The 22,147-nt window shown below is 32.0% G+C and overlaps 2 protein-coding genes across 2 annotated transcripts; one reads left to right on the top strand and one right to left on the bottom strand.

Moving 5' to 3' along the window:
• LOC105177947 (ubiquitin receptor RAD23c) lies at positions 334-5,473 on the bottom strand. The gene is made up of 12 exons (XM_011101259.2): positions 5,257-5,473; positions 4,137-4,298; positions 3,783-3,836; positions 3,169-3,245; positions 3,018-3,068; positions 2,737-2,911; positions 2,153-2,293; positions 1,980-2,045; positions 1,860-1,907; positions 1,659-1,765; positions 1,488-1,566; positions 334-620 (listed from the first exon to the last, which is right to left on the bottom strand). The coding sequence occupies exons 1-12, from the start codon at positions 5,320-5,322 to the stop codon at positions 504-506; spliced, it is 1,143 nt and encodes a 380-aa protein (XP_011099561.1). The 5' UTR covers positions 5,323-5,473; the 3' UTR covers positions 334-503.
• Positions 7,484-12,802, top strand: LOC105178349 (probable dolichyl pyrophosphate Man9GlcNAc2 alpha-1,3-glucosyltransferase). Its single transcript, XM_011101814.2, has 7 exons — positions 7,484-7,509; positions 7,700-8,140; positions 8,681-8,864; positions 8,982-9,089; positions 11,114-11,275; positions 11,415-11,667; positions 11,762-12,802. The coding sequence occupies exons 1-7, from the start codon at positions 7,484-7,486 to the stop codon at positions 12,199-12,201; spliced, it is 1,614 nt and encodes a 537-aa protein (XP_011100116.1). The 3' UTR covers positions 12,202-12,802.

The following is a 22,147-nucleotide window of genomic DNA, read 5'->3' as shown; positions in this document are numbered from 1 at the left end:
CTCTAGAGGGCTTTCACAAATAACATACAACATAATGTGAATTCGACATGAAAACCCATTGGTCTTGAATGATCAACCATATTTTCAAATTACCTTTCTTTTTCCATTTCTTCAGGAAAATATATCCAATAATTTGCTGCTGTTGGCAAATATTGCACTTCCTTACCATAAGATACAAAAGCAAATTTCCCGGATGAGATCAAATTTGTCTTCTGAAATGAAGAAAATCAACCAAACCAAGAGACTTTTGAGGGTGCGACCAACTACCAAAATTGTCTTCTGAAATGAAGAAAACCAACTAAAACAAGAGAGTTTAAGGAGGAGATGACCAACTCTTTTAAAAATTCTATCTTGTGTATTAATAAGAGGATGTTTGACAAAGCAATTGTATAATATATATAATAATCGATCCGCATGGCAAGAAAAAATAATTGCACATAAGGGGAGAACCGAGCAAAAGCAGAGTTGCAAGTGCTAAATTAGAGGCGAGAAATAAAGTAACTTCAGTCGTCAAACTCGTGCATATGATCCAATAAGTAGTTGGCAGCAAGCTCCTCATTCTTGTTGCATGCAAAGAATACTTCCAACACTAGAGCTCGATCGAAACCCATTGCTTCAAGCTGCAACCCAAAATTCCAGCAAGATATTGATTAGACTTAATTCACCATTTCCTAGCTGAATAAAGGTGTTAGCGGAGATGGGCAATATCAGGTAGGAGAAACAGGAAGTACTATCTTGCTCTTTGTTGGGCATCAGAAGTACATATGATGGCATAGCTAGATCTTTGGCTAACTAGGTTAGCAAGATGCAAAATAAATTGTCCTGGTGCAAATTTTTCACGGCATTCATGAGACGGGTTTCAGTAAAAAACACATATTTAAAACTGGAATGAATGCACCCAATTGGTGAATTATGTCATGACCTTCGCAAGTGTACATTTGCTACATCTTGTGAACATTTTGGAGCTGTAGTTAGAAACAAGGTTTTCATTTCCCTTTCCTCTTATCAGCTACTTATTTCGCACACAACAGGGCATTCATGACTGACACAGGAGACCTACCAAAGGACGGCTGCTAAAGAGAAGCACAGACAATCAACACTTCCTATACAAATTCCCTGGACCAATCCCCAAAAAAGTAAACCAAAACATAGAATTGCAACCACTTTGCTCTTAAAAGGAGCTGGCACCTAGAAATTATAACTTCACATTTCATAATGACAGTTCAAACTATTCCAGCCTGTAAGAGTTGGTGATTAGTGTTTGACATGATAAGTGAACAAGCATAAACGGGTTGTAACTTTTTCCTTGGAGTGGAACCTCTTAATGGCAAAATCAAGATCAAATGAGATGTAAGATGCTGCCAAGGATAACAAGATCCTTCCAGCAGAGACTAATTATCTAAGACGAACAGCTAATTGATGAGATTGATCATACACCCTGAGCATTTGTAAACAAAGTGAACCGTAGTAGAGATGAAAAAACTTACACGCTCAATTGCTTCTCGCTCTTCTGGTGTAACCGTCACAGCCTGTGGCATTGCTTCGGCGAGTTGCCCTAATATGTTCCTAGATGCATTATTGTCATACTAGATAATCAGAAGATATTCAGAAAGATTGTATTAAAAGAACTAGACGATATGGTAATCATAATTTCTCACCCCTCCCCCTCAACAGGTTCATTTATTAGGCGTAGGAAATCAGCCTGATGCTCTTGAATCAGCCGTACTAGTTGTGGATTTTGCTTTCCCAGTTCTTGAAGCATAGGCTACAGATACAGGACATGACACAATTACCACAAAGACAAAATAGCATTAGAAACCTAAAAGGCAGACAAATAAATTGCTTAGAGAAAAAGTTACCTGCAAGATTTGAGGATTTGCTTGCACCATGGCTCGCAGAGCTTGAAACTGAGGAGACATTATATACAAGACATAAGAAGCATATCAAACGACTTTCTAACAGGAAACCATGTATACTACCTGCTGACTATTGCGAAGAAAATCTAAGGTGCCGGCACTTGCATTGGAACCCATGTTTGGGAGACCCTAGCTCCAGAAAGATAAAGACCAATTAACATTGTGGTTTGTTTTACCCCAGGAAATACTTCTTTGATCTTTAAGAAAGTGACCAAAATCTCACACAGAATTCCTACCTGTGGAAAAAGATCTAAAGGATTAGCATTGGGTCCACCGGAAGGTACTGCCGGCTGTGTACCCTGAGATGGATTCGTCACAGGCTGTCCACCAGCGGGAGGTTGAGCGGCATGGGCCACTTCTGCTTGCTCTGGAATACCCTGAAATTAAATTCTTCAATTATAAACAGATGAAACTGATATGGAAGGCTAAAACGGAAATTACTTCAAATGTATCTAGCAACTATAAGAAAATCCTTCTACCTCTCACAGTCATTGGTTTTAGGGATAATTACACTACCTTGCCCTGAGGTTTGATGTAATTACACGTAGACCCTTTGGGAAAAATTACATCTAATACCCCTAAGGGTTTGTTTCTATCTAATTCACCAAACTTGTTGATATTAGCAAAAAATTTAAATAAAGATCTAATTGACTTATTACAAGTTAGAGGTCAAGCATAATTTCCCAAACCAAGGGGTCTACGTATCAGGGGAGAGCGGTGTATGTAATCCCTTCACTTTAACCCCTTGGCTAATGGAAAGTGCAACAAAATACCAAGACCAAATCGGCAAAAGACATCAAAGATTTTGGAGGAGACTCACAGTATAGAGGTATTCAACCGCTCTCTCAGGATTATTATATGCAGCCCGCAGAGCGCGAATAACTGTTTCTCGATCCCAACTTCCTCCTCCCATATCCAGAATCTGCTGAACAGTGGTCTCCAAGTTACTTCCAGCAACAAGATTCGATGCTGCTTGACCGTACACATCTGTCGAGCTGTTTAAAAATAAAGAACGAAAGAATGAGCACTATCTGCTGTAAAGAGCTAAAAGTAAACAATCCTGTCGACATCACAGGTAATAAGCAGATCAAATGTACTGACGAAGCAGGGGTAGGAGCAGGAACTGGAGCAGATTCAGGGGCTGATTGTGGACTGCAAATGCAGGAATGAAAATTCTAGATGAGAACATAAAACTCGGGAGAAACTCTTATTAGCACAGAAGCTAAAAGCTAGAGTAATAAGATGAACTCACGGTGCAGCAACTGGTGCAGGTGTTGGAGCTGCTGATACTGGCTGTGTTGGTGAAGGTGTATCACTCACAGATTGGGTCTACAGAGATAAACAAAAGTTTTAGCTCCTAAAGATGGTAATCATGCATGAATTAATGCAACCCTCAAGCAAAATTAAGTCTTCTAAGGAAACTCTATCATTAGAGCAGGTATAACCAGCATTTTCGTCAAGGAACAGCAAGCTTCACTGTGTAATCCTGGCATGCTTAGTGCAAGTACAAAGCCAAACATACAGACCTTGCACCTTTCTCCAAGATTCTTTGCAAAAATCAAAGGTTACAAAACCATATAGAAACTAGAAAGAATACCTCTCAAACCAAGGATTGGCCCCATCATCCATCCTCTCAACCCTCAACCCCCAAACAACACTGGGAGGGTCATAGAAAAATAAATAAAGTGGAAGAAAAACTTTTCTAAGAAAAAACAAATGCACCTCTAGATACTTCCATGATGCATAATTGAACAAAAGAAACCAAAGGATGTCATTTCTTGTGCAAAACATTTTGTTAGCCATGAATCACAAATAATAGCCAAGAATGCATTTCCGATGCAAATACAGAGTGGGGATTTGGCTCACCTTACTCGATGGGGCAGCTGATGCAGTTGCAGCTCCACTTGATGAGGCCTTGTTCTACAAAATTGGCACAATGGAAACATACTTAGATGAACATTAAAATGTAGTGGGGTTAGAGGAACCCTTCTTTTTCTTTTTTCCTTCTTTTTTTTTTTAATTTTGGGCAAAGTGTAAGCAATATTATGTCTACTTGGAGGACAAGACAAAAGAAAAAGAAATGTGGACAATACTTTCCTATAGTGATATTGATATTCCCTGCAGACATCCTTTTTAGTCAACGAATCATTCTTGATACAATTTTCACCCAAAAAAGAAATGACATAGAAGTAATCTCCAGATGACATGACAGCATATTACCTTTGTCAACATAACCACAACAAAACTTTTTTCTGCAACTTTGTTCTCCTCCAATGTGGTAGCATCCTTAAGAACTTTTCCTTGATGGATAAGCATCTGTTGGCTAGCAGGGTAGACATCAGCACCCTGAACCGTTTCAATATTCTTCTTCACATCTGCCACCTAAAATATATTTAAAAATAGATAATGAGAGTACTTAAAGACAGTATTTAAAATTGGTAAAGTCAAAAATTGACTAAAACGATGGATGCAAGAACTTATTGACTAATTGTCTTCCCAAAACTTGTCTGTAGTTTTCCATAAACCCACAACCAAGAAGCAAAAGTCTGCTGGTTGAACATAGACTATTTATTCTATAGAAGGACCCAAAATATAACAATACACAGCCAAGAAGCAAAAGACTGGCCGACCATACATGGACAATTTATCTATAGAAGAACCCAAAATATAGCTTCCTTCTATCCCAATTGAATTCTCCATTTGATATAGACAAGGCATTTTAAATAAGAGTTGAAACAAAAGTTTCATCCACTTACCTTACCTTTTTGTCTAGTTGTCGGAAGTTAGAAGTGTCAAACCGTTACTTTAATTCAGATATTACTTTGGCAAAATCATTGACCTTCTAGGCCTCATTCACTTTGGGGTATAAGACCATGAGAAACAGATAAAATGAATGACCAAAATAAGGATGTGACTAATTCAATTCACCTGAAACAGCAAACCCTTTTAATTTCACACACAAAGATGCATTTAACTAATACCACCGGTGTTGGACAACGTGATGGAAATTTTGGACAATAGTAGACGTAACAAGTTTTCCCAAACTTGAGACATTCAATAGTCAAAATAACTAAAACAGATTAAGGCCAAGTCGTAATGACAACAGAAGAAAAGAACTCAACTTTGTGCAAAAAAGAAAAAGGTACTTTGATAAGCATGAGAATTAAGAAAAACAAATACCAACCAACAAAATTAAAAAAACATGACAATCCAGAAACCCTAACCACACTCCATTCCAACAATACACAAGATATCCAAATTAAACACATTCGAAAACATATATAAACATCGTATCTCCCATATATCCATAACGACTTAAAGGGAGAAGGGGAATTCATACGGTATCTTCGGGTTTCACTTCGATCTCGAAGTGGGTGCCTTTCAGAGTCTTCACAAAAATCCTCATCTTCTGCACGACTTTGGCGTACGCTTCCCGGAAAAGGCGTCTCCGACGTCCGGTCGCCGCCGGCGATGTGGGTATAAACTTAGAAAGAGAGAGAAACGGAGAAGGCAAAATATCAACAGCACAACTCAGAGTGACAACAGAACCTGCTAGCGCTGTGGCACCCTTTTTATAAGTACAACTGGTATTGATCAGATAACAGCCCGGTTACTGACGGCTCCCGTAGACCCAATTACTAATGACCACGTACGAATAGTGGGGCCCGTTCTCTTTTCTGATATTACCAGTTTGCGTTTTAGTAAAAATAAAACACTGGAATTTGTGATTGACCTTAAGTCAACTAATTGCATGCTCCAATTAATAACGTAATATATCATTAATTACGTAATTAACCAATTAATATTTTTTACCCCATCTTTATCATCGAATATTTCGAATAAATAAATTTTTGTGTTTGTATATTTCGAATAAATAATTATTATTCAAATAATATGTGTGAACGAGTAAATTATTCGAATCACTTAGGTTTTAATTTGTAATTATGCCATGGTGCTTTTTTATTTGATTCTCAATTATTTTTATTAAAACAGAATATCTATACTATTATTAAAAAAAAATCTTTTATTGCACTAATTTTTGAATATTTAAATTCACCCTTTATTTTATTTTTTCTTTTAATTTTTTTGGTTAGATTAGTAATTTTAATATTTTTAATAATCTCAACAATTATATTTTTTTTCTCTTAACTACCTACTACTCCACATTTCTCTCACACCTTACTCCTCTATATTTAGTACAATTTATAATTATAATTTATTTTATTTCATATTTTCATTATCTCACATCATGATTCTTTTTATATATTTGTAGGTACCGCGTGCAATAACAAATATTATATATATATTAGAGGTGGCAAATCGATGGTTTGAGTTGGGTTGATAATGGGTTGGATCTAAACTAGGTCCAAATTTATGGGTTATAAATGAGTTGGGTTGTAAACAAATTAGTTCAGGTATTATTGTATTCGTATGATAATTTTTCTTTTTAATGAAATTTTGAGTTGTCGTTAAATATTTTTTACTAATTTTTTAAGTTATATATGTCTTTCTGATATCAAACATAATTATGAATTATTTGCCTTTACTAATTGCTTTTCTCAATATTGCACCAATTTTTTTATTTATTAAAATTTTGGTTCAATCATGGTAAAAGTGGGGGATAAATATGACAATATATTGACAGTTAAAGATGATATGGCAAAATAAATAATCATATTAACAATTAAGGTACATTTGATAATTTAAAATTTAGTGTTGCAGTGTCACGAATTGTTAATTATAAGTAAAAAGTAATTCTTTTTTTATATTAGTATAAATAATATAGATTATTAGCATAGATAGATATACCAACTCTAACAATTAAATATTGTTTATTGCATAACATATTACATGTCTTATGACACATCAATTATTCACTGAGATGAAGGAAGAAGCCAAAGGGCAAGGGAAATTAAAAAAGTGAGCCAGAGAGCAAAGAATAATATATATATTTTTAAATTATTTGGTATGATTAAGGGAACGTGAATTTCAAATATTTTTCTTATTTGGTACTAAAAAAATAGATTGAGAAGGAAATATTTATCTTTGAAAATTTATTAATTTTTTTTCTTTATTTTGTATTAGAAAATAACAAGTCGATACCATGCTAAAACAAATTTTAGTAAGTAAATAATTATAAGTTAAATTTAAAAACTTATTAACAAAATTATTCATCAAACAATAACAATAATGTTTATTATATGGTTATTACTATTTTTTTATGTATTAGTTTTTACGTATGAACATATATAAGAATAGTTTTAAAAAAAAAATATTTAGTTTACATGTATGAATTTTTGTTTAATATTTTCTCTAATACCAACAAATTCGATGAAGTTATAATGTTTATTATATGGTTATTACTATTTTTTTATGTATTAGTTTTTACGTATGAACATATATAAGAATAATTTTAAAAGAAAAATATTTAGTTTACATGTATGAATTTTTGTTTAATATTTTCTCTAATACCAACAAATTCGATGAAGTTTGACTAAAAGAGGAATCTAGTTATTAGACGAGATATAATTTTTCAAATATAATATGAATTACACCAAACCTCAGAAATGAATGATTGTCCATCGGAGAAAAAGTATACCACAAAAAATACGTGTTTATAATTATTTTATATATATTTTTTTCTTATCCAATACCATGCAATTGGTTTTTAAATTAAAATTAGATGAAATATTATTCAATTTGTTCATATTATTTATAAAAAATCCGTACAAAGAAAAAAATATTTCATACTGTTAACTTTTATCTTTTTCACTCCTAATAAGTCACACTTTGCTCAACCCCAAAACCTTGCTGCGAGTAACAAATGCGGTCCACCAAACAAATACTGCAGCAGGACCCGAATCCGATCCAAACACCAACATTTGGTCATTCATCACAACAAGAAGCACATCATCATGGTTCCTCTGCATCAGCCTCTTCGCCGTTTTGATTCGCCTAGCCGTCGCGCTCCACCCCTATTCCGGCGCCCACACACCGCCTATGTTCGGAGATTACGAGGCGCAGCGCCATTGGATGGAGATCACTGTCAATCTTCCGGTGAAGGATTGGTATCGTAACAGTACCGTTAATGATCTCGGCTATTGGGGACTCGATTACCCTCCTCTAACTGCATACCAGAGTTATTTCCATGGAATTTTGTTGGAATTCTTCGATCCTGCGTCGGTTGCGCTATTCACTTCTCGTGGATATGAGTCCTACATTGGGTATGCTTTTTATTATTTACTTAACTTCGTGGTCGTCGATATAGATGTGGCGTTTAATTTCCACCTGCGGTCTTTTAGTGTTTCACTGGCCTTAATACTCGCGTTTTTTTCTATTTGGGATTTATGTTATATATTGATGACTAAAGTTTTTTATTATCATACCCTCCGAATGTTTAGATTGTTTTTCAAGTGTCCAAACAGCCACAGAGGCGTTCACTTGAAGTTAGTTATCCACGTTCTTTTTTCTCTCTGCCTGAAATGGTGTTTGTTATGAGCTAAAATGTAAAAACTATATGACTTAGTTGTAAGAATGTATAGTTTCTGGCCTCTAAACACTTAATACATTTATACTTTCTGAAAAAAATTCTTCGATTGTTGTGGGATAATAGCTAATGCACGTGAAAAAAAATATGGGCGGTGACATTATGAAATGCTATATTATTAAATTTGAAATTTGGGCACACAATGTTCAGTCCCATTGGGATCACAGAAAGCAATGTGTACCTAATCACTTTTCATTTTCTTGATGTTTTCGTGTAGGAAGCTGTTGATGAGGTGGACGGTTTTGATGTCTGATTTGATGATATTCTTTCCTGCAGTGCTTTATTTCATAACTGTGTATTACTCTGGGAAAACCACTGGGGATAGGAGCAATATGGCCTGGCATACTCTGATGATTTTGTTGAACCCTTGTATCATTTTGATTGATCATGGCCATTTTCAGGTATACACTGAAATTTACAATAAGTTTTGTTATTTTATGTCACTTATGATGTTTTGATGAATTTTCTTTTTTGTTTGGCTTCTAATTATTTTGTTTTATCTATTATTTTGTTGTCAGTACAATTGTATTAGCTTGGGGCTAACCCTTGCGGCTATTGCTGCGATTTTATCGGATAGAAACCTTGTTGGGTCCATGCTGTTCTGCCTTGCTCTCAACCACAAACAGGTGCTTTTCTACTTATACTTTAAGTGAAACACCACTTGTTTATGTTTCTTTTTGGAATTCTGTCCATGATGTAAAATTTTGGTTATATAGTTTCTGCTATACAGTTTATGTTACAATTAATACCTTATTTGTCTCAATTCCTGGAGCTTAAAGAATAAAACATATAAAAGGTTATTTTACTTGCTTCATATTCAGGTGTCTCAGAATGGCCTGAGTAACTGAGCTTCTGTGCCTCTGAAATTTATCTCATGAAGGTTGATTTTAACATTTTTTGTCTTATATTTAGATTGTTATGTCAACTATGCGAGTCGACAATCAGATGGAGCAAAGTATTAATTGCTTTAATATACAAAGATAGAAGTCGTCTTGCAATTACCTCTAATATTTTGGTACTTGGAATATGATGAGATGGATGCTGTTATTGGTCTCACTACCAATCAAGTTGAGTGATATGACTTTTGATTGTGCACATAAATTGATCTATTAAGTTTCTATTTTCCCAATTCATCTTCTGCTCTTTATCTATCATGCCAAGCTAACCGTGATATGTATTTGACTCTGAACAAAGGCTCTGCTGTTTTTGATTTCGAAATTTTGATAGAGAAGCCATAGGAAATATCTTTCATATTTATTTTGCAGTAAAAGGTATTTTCTTTTTGATCATGTGACTGTGAGACAAGGAGCTTCAGTGACTCTACTTCTCAATGTCTGCAGCTGAACAATGTCTTCCTTATTTGTCTAGGAACTAAAATACGCACACAATTCTATAGCCGAGAAATTCTCTTTTGGACCATGCAAACCAGATGTCTCTTTGACAATCTGGTTTATTGTCTACTCTCTGCCGTAGGTTCCCATCTTTTGACACAATGTAACTATGATTCTCACAGGGGGACTGACACTCATTTCTTGAAGATGACATCTACAATAACAGATGTGATGCAAATCCTAGGTTTTGAGCTTTCTAGTTATCATAAGCTGTGCAAAACATGCATCTTAGAGTATAGTTCAAGAAGAAATAATAATAATAATAATGAGCATGTTTGGTTGTTTCTTATGCTTGTGTGCTTGCACAATATTTGATCTTTTGGAGAGCATGCTTGCTTAAGAGTATCTTGTATGGACTGTTCACTTAAGTTTTTCCGGATGTTGAATTGCAAAGAATTCAAGTTTTGGTGAAGGTATAAGGAATATGAATTATATACATGGCTTGATAGGTTTCCCTTCTTCAGGTTGGTTACTCTTGAGATAGAGTGGTGTTTTCATTCTTGATCATGATGATACTCTGAATATGAAACAAAGGAGCTTTCTGTTAAAAAGTATGAAATGGTCTATGATAACACCAAAGTTATATGGGAACAAACATATGAAAAGTGGAATAGCTACCAAATGATTTTAGAACCAAAGTAGTACTTAATTGAGGAGTTGTGTTTGCCTATATTCTCCGAGCAGTATATAGTAATGTGTATGTATCTTAAGCTACTCAAGTTTCCAGGTGGTCTTTCTTTCTTTCTTTTTTTTCTTATGGGGGGTTGGGGGTAGAGCCATGTTACGGCTACTTTGTTGTCTTAGACTCTTAGCTGGTCTGGGATGATATGTATTTAGTGTGATCATGGAGTTTCTATATTGTGTTGAGTAACAATTCAACAACTTTTGAAATTGTTTATATTAGTTTCGTTTGTTTCTAACTGCCTTCTTAGGATACTAGGAATCTTATCAATAACTGATGTACATTGGATGTCACATGGTAATGAGATAATTGACAAAGAGTTGGTAATCAGCAAAAGTATCTCTTGCATTACCCATGTACTTCCTTCCTTTTACTGATTTCTTAAATTTAATTGTATCTGGATTCAATTACCGGTGATGTTTAGATGAAATGGGTGATTGGATGCCCTTGAAGGTGAACTTCTCTTAGACATTGGAGTTTCAATTACATGGATTATGATGCCTCTGCTAAAGTGAAGCTTGTTATGTTATAATGGTACTGTGTGCATCATTTTGTTTTCCGTTTTTATGGCTTTCAGATGAGTGCATATTATGCACCTGCCTTTTTTGGCTATCTCTTGGGGAAGTCTGTCCGGCGTAAGAATCCAATCCTTGAGATCTTAAAACTTGGTTTCGTGGTGTTGTGTACATTTGCCCTGGTTTGGTGGCCATATCTTCATTCCATGGATGCATCTCTGGAGGTAAAAGCTGTGTTATTGTGTTACCTGGTTCCTTTTCCAAATCCTAACTGTTTTTGTTTAGGTTCTTTGTACTTTTCACTGATCATAGAAGACTTTCCTGTGGCTCCACTTTTTCACTTACCTAATGGGTTATTAACAGGTTCTTTCTCGCTTAGCCCCCTTTGAGAGAGGTATATATGAGGATTACGTGGCAAATTTTTGGTGCGCCACTTCAGTTGTCGTGAAATGGAAGAGATTGTTCAGCACACAATTACTGAAACTTCTTAGTCTTACCGCAACCGTTTCAGCTTGTATCCCATCTATGATTCAGCTTATATGGTCACCAACCAAACGTGGTTTTCTGCAAGGATTGCTCAACTGCTCTTTATCATTCTACCTATTCTCATTCCAAGGTATGTAACAAGCATTTTGTGCTTAATCTCTCATTTTCGCCTGTATATTTGTTCGCTAGCTTGATTCTCTGCAATTGATGATTAAATTTTACAGTACATGAGAAATCAATCCTCCTTCCCCTTCTGCCAGCAAGCTTCTTGGCTTTGGAAGAACCATTTATCTTCAGGTGGTTGATGTATAATGCTTTGCTCTCGATGTTCCCTCTCTTAAGGCGCGATGGATTGGTACTTCCATATGCTGCTCTATATGGGCTTTTCATCCTTCTCTACCATGCGCCTGGTGTAAGAAAGGATGCAAGAAAGCCTGATTTCTATTCGTCCGTTTTAGAATCTTCTGCCTTTGCCTGTTCTCTTTTCCTTCATATCATCTACCTAACTATTACCCCTCCAGATAAATATCCTTTCCTCTTTGAAGCAGTAATTATGATTTTCTGTTTCTCTCAGTTTGTTTTGAGTTCAATATATCTAAATACAAAACAGTGGGCACTATCTAAATCTTCCACTCAAGTGGATGCCAGAAAGAAGAGCCTCTGATTTTCTTTCGCTCCCCTTATTAGTAGGCAAAAGACATTCTGAGTTCTTGAGGAAGTTGAAGGGATATTAACTTTTTTACGAGGCTCTTTGAGAGACTAACACTATCGGTATGTCATTAATGACTATCCACATTTGCCATACTTCATATTCCAAGTATAACTTACAGCGAATCACCTTGTATCAATTTTTTATCATGCTCTCTATCCCAGATTTGGCTTCTCCTTCTCTCAAACTACCATGCCCTTGGAGTCTGTTAACATTGTCCTGGTAATTATTATGTCTTTGCTGTTATGAGCTAGTGGGTAATAGAAAAGTTGTGGTCATACATTCGACTGTCTTATAATCTGTTTCCGAATCTTTAGTGTTTTCATTGCATTATATGCACGAATTTAGTAAGTCCTATGACGTCATGCTTATTTAGTAATGTGTGGGCATGTTACATATTTGTGAATTCACCATGATGGAAATTGTGAGTTTTCTGTATTGGAAGTCACTATGATTCGAAACTGCAGTACCAAAATTTACCAGTGTGAACGCTATAACAAAGTTGTGACAGAAAGCTACCGGTTCTCAAAGGCAGATATATGCTAGATTCTGTTCATGTTTTCATGTAAAAACCTGTGCTTAGAAATCAGGGAACATGTTATTATCCAATGTTGATTGGGCGTAGTAGGGGCATTTTCTTCATTAAACTGCTGATGGCCCGAAACTGGTTTATGAAGCACTTCCAACTTGTTGATTCCAAGTACCATGTGCACTTACTAATTGGCACTCTGCTGGAGTCACCAGCTTATTTGCTGTCAAATACAGTTTAAGGTCATTTTCCTAATTACTTTGATCGCTTAGAAGTCATTATCTCTTTATAAATGTACTGGTGATAGTGTGTCAAATTGGCTAGATACGCAAAGTTGACTATTATACTGAAGATATATAGGAGCAGCCGCAGAAAAAAATGGTTATGATTGACTGAAAATTCCACTCTCATTTTATGTCCGTTGAACGCACCAATTACAGGTGTCTGGTAATTGACTTGGCTTCGACTGGATCACCATAGTAACATGATTCTGAAGCTTAAATTCTGAAGTTGGGCGACTTGGAGAAAGATCTCAAACCACATATTATCACATATACACACACAAGTAGTATCTTGGTATAGGCATGTATAGTAGGCGTATGCTCATGCAATTTAAGAGATAAAACCAATTTGGATCCTATGACTTGAGCTGCCTCATACCGATGAGTTGCGTAATAGGACAGATAGACTGCCTGGAGCCGGAAGACAACATCTCACGCATATATAGTACCAGACAAGAAAAAGAAGTAAAACCCTTATTACATAAAAGAATAAGGAATACAGTCTCATATTGTCCGTGTGTTAAGTCTTAATTGAACTTTACCAGAAAGCACAAATGGCCCTTTTCTATTTTGACATTTGATGGATATTTTTAGAAGACTTGAATTGTGGTGTTTAGCAATTAGCACGACGACTTTCCTTGTTGAAATTTGAGTTGTCATCCATACAAGAAAGTAAAGATAGCGACTTCTTATCTCTGGACGCCTCCTCGTTCGAAATTAGACTAATTTTCTTAAATGAGAGAGAGAGAGAGTGAGTGCATCAGCATCAGTAAATTGATCAAGTTAAGTGGTTGGAGGTTGAAGGGGTTGACTCAGACTTCATCTATTAAATAAAGGGATAACTACACTCACACCTCTTAATTTATTTTTTGTTTATATAAATTATTTTTTATTTTATTTTTGGCATGATAATAGAATTCACCTCTTACAATTTAAAAGTAGGAGTAATTTGTGCATGATGTTGACTTTTAGGAGGGTGTATGTGTAGTTTTACAAACAATAAAATAATTTGTGTAAATAATATTGACGTTTTTTTATGTATATAAATGTAATTATCCAAAAAGACGATAATAATTTATATAATCAGATCATAAATTAAGATTGTAAATGCAGTTATCCCTAAAATAAATCAACTTCACATTAAATAGCAAGAGTTGAGGTGTGCCGTTTTTGACCAATCCATTTCTCCCAACTCTTCTTTGATAGAAGTCGTCCTTGACTCGGATTCTTCCAAGTATAGCTTCTTCACGAATCTATAGATACAGATATTAATATAAGGGTTAATTACATTTGAATCCCTCTACAAACATAAAATTATATTTTTCCAATTTCTTTTTTAAAACTACACTTATATTCCCTCAACAAATACATCATTTATATTTAACATCCTTTCGTTATGGTTTAAACGAAGAATAATGACGTTAGCAAAAGAATTACATAAAATTTTAATTTTGCCTCTAATTTAACATTCTTATTTACTTTAAAGAGAAAAATATAACAATGATAACCTCACTCTATATATATATTATATTTATTTTTTTATAAATACAACAATATATATGAGAATGTTAAATCATGGGCATAATTAACTTATATAATTTTTTTTGTTAATGTCAATTTTTCCGTTCAAACCATAACGGAATGGGACCAAGTATACATAAATTTTTCAAAGAGGGTGTAAGTATAATTCTAAAATTTTTTCAAAAGAAAGTGTAATTTTGCATATTTGGAAAAAGTGTAAATGTAATTTATAATATACAAGTTTACTTGATAGAAAAGAATCATTAGTTCTTCAGTTTAAACTTTATAAATATTAATAATATGATGATCCAAGATTTAAACTGTCACTTTAATCCAAATAAATTGGAATAATTATTATGCAAGTTTTCATCATTTGAGAGAAATATATTATCAGTATAGACCCATCTCCAGATATTGCTTGACTTTTATTTTAGTTAATAATATTTTATATAATATATATATATATATATATATATGTTAAAAATTCATGTCAGTGATATATTTAAATGACATATATTCTATCTTTAAATTTGAGCAATCTCGACAGTCACATTGAAATATAGATAAATTAGAATTATTTAATTTTCTTTGTGATGGAATCGATTGATTACATAAACTATCACATTATTAATTATTAATAATTATAACACTGCAGAATCAGTTTTAATTTTATTAGTTATAATAATGAAATCAATTATCAGTATTTGTAACAAATTGTATTTAATCTGCAACTACTAATTACATAGATAAATAACCATTACTAAAATAGATAAAAAAAAAAAAAAAAAAACTTCCATCTTACTATTAATTTTTCGGGAAGAGGGTTGAAATAACTATTTATATATATATCTAATGTATTCACTAAATTCATCATATAATTTTTATTCTCTCGTTTCCAACTTTACCTTTTCAATTTATTTCTTAAAATCATACTTTTTAAATAATTAATTTAGAAAGTAAATAATAATTTTTAATTTAATTTAGGATTTCAACATAACCCCCCAAAGAGTCCATTTCGAAGTCGAAGCGCGAACCCCGGTTGGGTGTTTCCAGTGATGGCGATCCAAAACGCACAGCAGGTCTGCTCCTTGGAATTAAGCATGCGGGCAAGGAGGGTGTTGTTGCTTACCTGGCGCTTGGACTTGGAAGGCGGTATACTTTCTCTGCACTTGGAATCCAGACCTGAATGATAGTACACTATTGCTGGTATTTATGAAATTAAATCCCATAAATTTCATAGTTACGGAGTTTCAATTTCGCTGTATATTAAAATAATTTTTATGGTGGATAATTTATATTTTTATAATAATTTTTATTTAACCATAATTCATAACAATTACTTATCATGATTTTATATAGCCAACAAAATTATAGCTAATAATAATTTTTTTTTTCTAGTGACGATATTATAAAATATTTTGAATAATTGGCTTAACTTATATAATTGCTTAATATAATTAAGTAGAGAATTAAGAGCAAGAAATGAGATATGAGAGTGGGGGCCCCTAACTGGGATTAATTAGACATGGAATTAATAATATTAATAGGTTTTCAGAATTTAAAATGGGTGACTTAGACAACATGTGAATGAGATAAGACATGTGTACCTACTTCCCTAATTAACTTGTATCCATACATGTCTTCTTGGAATTAATTATACATCCATAATGTTTAATTATTTCTCTGATTCATCAACTTTCAAATACTTATTCTTTATTACTCAACTCCATTTAAGACCAATGTTAATGTTAGGGTTAATTACATTAAAACCTCTTTTGAAAATGAGAAATTATATATATCTTAATAAAAGTTTTTAAATTATACTTAACACCTCAACTCATTCCGTTAGTGTTTGAATGAAAAATATTTACGTCAATAAAAATATATATATAAACTTTTTGTCCATCATTTAACATTCTCATGTATATAAATATAATATATATATATATATATATTTATAGTGAGGTTAATATTATTATAATTTTTTTTTATAAGTACACAAATTATTATATGAAAAATATTGATAAAATTAAAAATTTATGTAATTTTTTGCTAATATCAATATTTTTTGTCCAAACCCTAAAGGGGATTGGGTGTAAACAACAACTTATTGGAGGCGTGTGTAAGTGTAGAGAAAGAGTAATTTCACATTTTTAGAAGAGTTTAAGTGAAATTAACCCTTCAAATTGAGTTGGATTCTAGTCATTCACATAATTACTCATCGTAATTTTTAGAGTAATTTACATCAGCACCCTTTGAAATTGTGTCTAATTACACAAGAACTCCTTGTCCTTTGTAAAATATATTGGTGTACCAAATTTTGAATACTCAAATTTGTCCTTTAATTCAATCTATCACTTCAATAATATTTGGTTATAATTGTAATTTCAATTTTTGAATACATTCACGACTTTTTTTTTCTATCTCTTACCTCGCTCCATATTTTTTCTCCTCCCCTCGCACTATCACAACGTGTTTCATTTCGCGAACTTCTCTTTTTTCCTTTTCTTTTTCATTTTAAATATGTTATTTTGAAATATGTTCATGGGATCACTAATTGAATTTGATCTGAATTTTTACTGCAAGAAAATAGTTCAATTGTTATGAAAAATTTGATACTAATGAGCTAATTAGTAAATAAAATTCTTACTAAATCTGTTGCTAATCTATATTTATAACTACAATTTCTATTATTTTGTAAAAAAATATATGTCGTTGCTATTAGCGGTATTTGTTGCGGTGTCTGAGCCAAGATTTCAGTTTAGTCTCTTGAAAACACTTGGACAAACCTTTGTTGGTTCATTATTTGAGTGTTTGGTCCGCATATGTCTGAGATTGGTCCAACGTAGTAATTACTTAAGTCGCAATCTTAATTAGATTACTTAAGACCTCGATTTAGTTTATGTAATAAAGTGACAGTTCATGTTTTTTTTCTAAGTACTTAGTGTCAATGACATGTTTAAAGACATATGGCGTGCAGCCATTTTATGGAACATCCCATATGATTTTAGCCCACAAGCAGGCAAGATTAAGACAGTTTTCGCCTTTAATTAGTTTGATAATTATGGATTTATAGTTTTCGTGTATAATAATATAAATCGATATATATATATATATAGTGGAAGAAATACTCGATTTATTTATTTCAATCTACAAAAAAAATAAAATATAAATATAACTAAAAATAGAACAAGTAACAAAAATGTGGCCAGACTCGCCGTTTTTTTCCCTATGAAGTCGTGGACACTTCAATTTTTTAAAAAAATTAAGTTTATTATTATTTTTTATAATTATTAATTTAAATAGTTTACCAATTATGATCAACAATAAATTTTAAAATATATTAGGAAAAAAAATGCAATCAACTATTACAAATATTACAATAATTACATACGAATGTTAAAAATGACCGTCCGTTCCACAATTGCATCGGTATTGTTTGGCTTCGATCAGGATGAGTAGATACACGAAAAATATTGTCTAAACCATCTCAAATTTCAGGACATCCCAACAATACTACAAAATGTGCGTGTGCATATATATATATATATATATATATATATATTATTTTTAATTATTTTTATTTCCCCCCAAAAGATACAAAAAGTCTGTAGTTTGGTGTTCCAATATTGGGCAAGTCCAATTAACAAAAAAAAAAAAAAAACTTTTACCATATTTAGTATTTATGAAATAATTAATGACGTAGCTCATAGTCTCCATGCCGAATTTTAGCATAGAAATTTAATTATCAGACTTAGGTAAAGATGAAGGAATGTAATCGAGACTGCTGCTGAATTCATCAACTACTCATAAGGCTACTTAACCTAATCTGCCCAATTCAACGTACTGGTTGGTAATGACTAAATTGTGGGATTTAGTTTGTTTAATTGGTATAATTATGAATTCTTTCTATATTATTTAAAAATAATAATAATACTTCTATTAAATGATAAATAATTATATAACCCCTAAATGTAGAGGCGGAAATTAGTACTTTATTTGTGCATTTTTTTTTAAATATGCTTAAGACAATGTCAAAATAAAAATTAAGGGGTTTAAAGTAAAATCTCAGAAGATGTGGTTGTAATCTACCCTAATTTAATATTTTTTGAATAAATTAATTATAATTATATCATAATTTTTTAAATATCATTAATTAATGTATGTCAATTATCAATATCAAATACGTATATTGAAAAAAATTAAGGGTGTGTAAAGTAAATAATCAGGCCATATTAGAGCGTAAAAGTATTTTAAAAGATTCTTAAATTTATATAAAAAAAATTATGAATATATAATTCAAAAGGCATTTTGGTTAATTCACCACAAAAGAAAATGAAAACAGAAGGAAGGCTAATTATTTGAATGAATTCGTTATTAGACAAACATTAAAATCAGGGGGTACTTGTCATTTTCCGAACAGATAGGAGGTTTTATAATTATGACAAATCTCAGGAAATGTGCCTGTAATTTATCCTAACTTAATGCAATTACATTTATAATTTTCAATCATCAACTATCAATATACGCCAATTATCAATATTAAATACATAGTCTGAAAATTACTCTTAGAATAGACTAATATCAATGTATTAGTGAAATTTGAATCCATGATCTTTTATTATGGACCTCAACTTTATCAACTAAACTAGTCGCTCATCGGCAGTAAATTTAATGGGTTTAGACTTTAGACATAATTGCTTGCGCTGATTATTTTTAGGTCCCACTAATTATCTTGTAAGAAAAATTACGTTATGCAGTCTGGACCACGACGAAAGAAATTGGACTGATTAATTAACGCACCATAGAAATTAAATAGAGCAAGGAAATTAAGGGAAATGGGGTCCAAGATTGGTTGTTCACTCTTTATAAATAAATGTCATCTCTCATTAATTATGGATTTTAGTTTGGTATTTGCAGGGAATAGTGTTTTTCAGCATCTAATGAAGAAGGATTTTTTTTTCTTTTAAAAAAAAAATGAAAGTGATAATTACACTGCTCTCCCATGAGATTTGATATAATTATATATATTTAGATTCTCTATGGTTTGAAAAATTATATTTGGTATCCCTTACGTTTATTTCGTCTAGCGAATAGATCAAATTGTTAGTGGAAATTTACTGAATTTGTTGACATTAACAAAAGCAACCGAATGAAAAATTCATATTTACCCTTAATTGACTTATTACTGACTTATTATAGGTTAAATATTTTTTTTATTCTAACTATTCTTATACATTTTTTTTATACATTAATATATATAAGGAGGTATATTTTTACCCTCGTAAGAGCAGAGCAGTACCAATAATCCCTCATCTATCAAGTTAATCCCAAATCAATAAAATCAAATAGCAAGGATGATTAGAGTTTATAGCACTAATATGGAGAGTTGTTTATACATTTTGAATTTTCCAATCATGTTTATACCTAATTTAGGGATATCAATGTGATTTATCCATACATATAAGCATATAAATACGTGTTCCTGCGATACATATGAGTTACAATCTTTAATAAAGGGCTCAATATCTATATATCCAAATGAATATCAGTGGTGCTATGATGAAATTTTTAAAAAAACACCCGGGTATATTTATTTAATTTTTTAAAATACTTTAAATATAGAATTTTTTCGAATATATTTAAATTAATTATATGATAAATATAATATATTTATCACATAATTGATACATAATTTAAAAAATAATGATCAATCAATTTGATTTAGCCAAACCAATTTGAGTAAAAAAAAATTGTAAGGGTAAATTATAGTAATCATTTGATTGTAATTTTCTATCAAAAAAAAAAAACCACTACAACTAAAAGTAGAATTAGTCACATCACTCATGCATGATATTAAATGAAATCTAAAAACTTTAATGATTATATACATATTTATATATTTTAATAAGTAGAAATTCTTCGTTCAATCAAAAACTCCATTAATATCACGCCACCTTAATACTAATAATCAAAATTAAAACTCTTAATTCAGGGATATTGAAATTTAAGTTTTCACGAATACCAATAATTCAATAATACAAATTCTTATTATTTTTAATCAATATTAGTAAATTTAATTATTTTAATTAAAATTATAACATGGACAACATAAAAGAAGTTACAATTAATTTCTTACAGAGCTGTACGTTGGCACTTGGCACATAATATTTGTAGGCACGGCTGTCCGATCGACGATGGGTCCCCCAGACTTTATAGAAACTATTTATTAGTCACCACATAACCAACAACCACCCCAACTGCCGATGAAACCCCAACTCTCAAGTGTATTTATGTTATTCTTAGGCTATCAATTTGACATAATCCAACTTCTCATACGTGCCCCTTTCCAATTGGACCATAAATATAAATATTGATTACATCAAATTTTCGGACAATCTTGAAATTAGAGTTTTGCATGTAAGAACAAGCAAGCTTGATGCGGACATGAGACCTGACATATTAAGTAGGGTAAAGATTTACACAACTGACGAGAACTCGAATTTTCCCTAATAATGATCATGCAAGACAAAGTCCGAATCCCGTCATTTGAAGTAGACCTCTGGTAAACGCCATGTTTGATTAATGATCATTATACTTATGATATTTTTCTTTTGCGAGAAAAAAAAAATTGTGGCAGCGATGATACTGAAATTGTTGCTAATTATACATATTAAATGCAGTAATTCTTAATTTTCCAAAATAATGATGTCTTACAAATTTGATATATTTGTATATCGACAACTTAATAATATGTCTAAGTTGTTACTTATACATAGAATTAATGTTATGTTATATATATGTGTGTGTACATTGACAACTTAATTTAGTGATTGGAAAAAATAATATGACAATCATTGTTATATTTTTTAGGATAATTACAGCTATTTTTTATGAAGTTTAACATAACAAATATCTCATCGTTATTTAAAAATTTACAAAGATCTCCCTCATTTTAAACTCCACCTAACCATTCCATTGCTTCTATTAGGTTTTTATCCAATTTTTATGGTGAACTGACAAAATATATATCCTTATGGATTATGAATTATAAATTTTATATATTCTTTAAATTTTTTAAAATATTTAAATGGACTAATATGCTTTATGGATTATATACTTTACTCACCCTCAGATTTTTATTTTACAGTTTCTCAACCTCTTTTCTTTAAAAAATAAAATAAAATCAATAAGAGTAAAGTAGTAATTTTCACCTTACTGTTTAAGGACTCCATAATTATTTGTTACATGAGGACCTTATTAATAATTTTTTAAATAATGAGTGTATTTCCATTTATGTCAAATTTTAATAGTGATAATTTACATGCGCAATTCTTGTCATGATTATACACCAAATTTTAGAAAATCTTTAAGATAGCAAATAAAAGTTTTTATTAAATATTATGTAATAGTTACTAATCGTGACAACTTTTAGAGTACTCATGCAACTGATATTCATTCCTCTTTTATACATAGGTGATAATTAATGGGTCGAATTGCAATATTAAATAAGTTGGGGGTGCTGGTTTTTCACTTTTGAGTTTGTGAGAGTTAACTCTACTTTGGGAGT

Source organism: Sesamum indicum, linkage group LG15 (genome assembly GCF_000512975.1).
Source record: "Sesamum indicum cultivar Zhongzhi No. 13 linkage group LG15, S_indicum_v1.0, whole genome shotgun sequence".
In the NCBI taxonomy this organism is placed as follows: Eukaryota; Viridiplantae; Streptophyta; class Magnoliopsida; order Lamiales; family Pedaliaceae; genus Sesamum; species Sesamum indicum.
This window is presented reverse-complemented; position numbering and strand designations above follow the sequence as displayed.

Excerpts from the sequence above, each read along its gene's own strand:
- LOC105177947 (XM_011101259.2), bottom strand. The coding sequence starts at position 5,322 with ATGAGGATTTTTGTGAAGACTCTGAAAGGCACCCACTTCGAGATCGAA. Across the intron at positions 3,069-3,168 it reads CCTGCACCAGTTGCTGCACC|TCCACAATCAGCCCCTGAAT; the intron begins GTGAGTTCATCT and ends CTGCATTTGCAG. Across the intron at positions 2,294-2,736 it reads CGGTTGAATACCTCTATACT|GGTATTCCAGAGCAAGCAGA; the intron begins GTGAGTCTCCTC and ends ATTTAATTTCAG.
- LOC105178349 (XM_011101814.2), top strand. The coding sequence starts at position 7,484 with ATGAATGATTGTCCATCGGAGAAAAA. Across the intron at positions 8,141-8,680 it reads GGATATGAGTCCTACATTGG|GAAGCTGTTGATGAGGTGGA; the intron begins GTATGCTTTTTA and ends GTTTTCGTGTAG. Across the intron at positions 11,276-11,414 it reads CCATGGATGCATCTCTGGAG|GTTCTTTCTCGCTTAGCCCC; the intron begins GTAAAAGCTGTG and ends GGTTATTAACAG.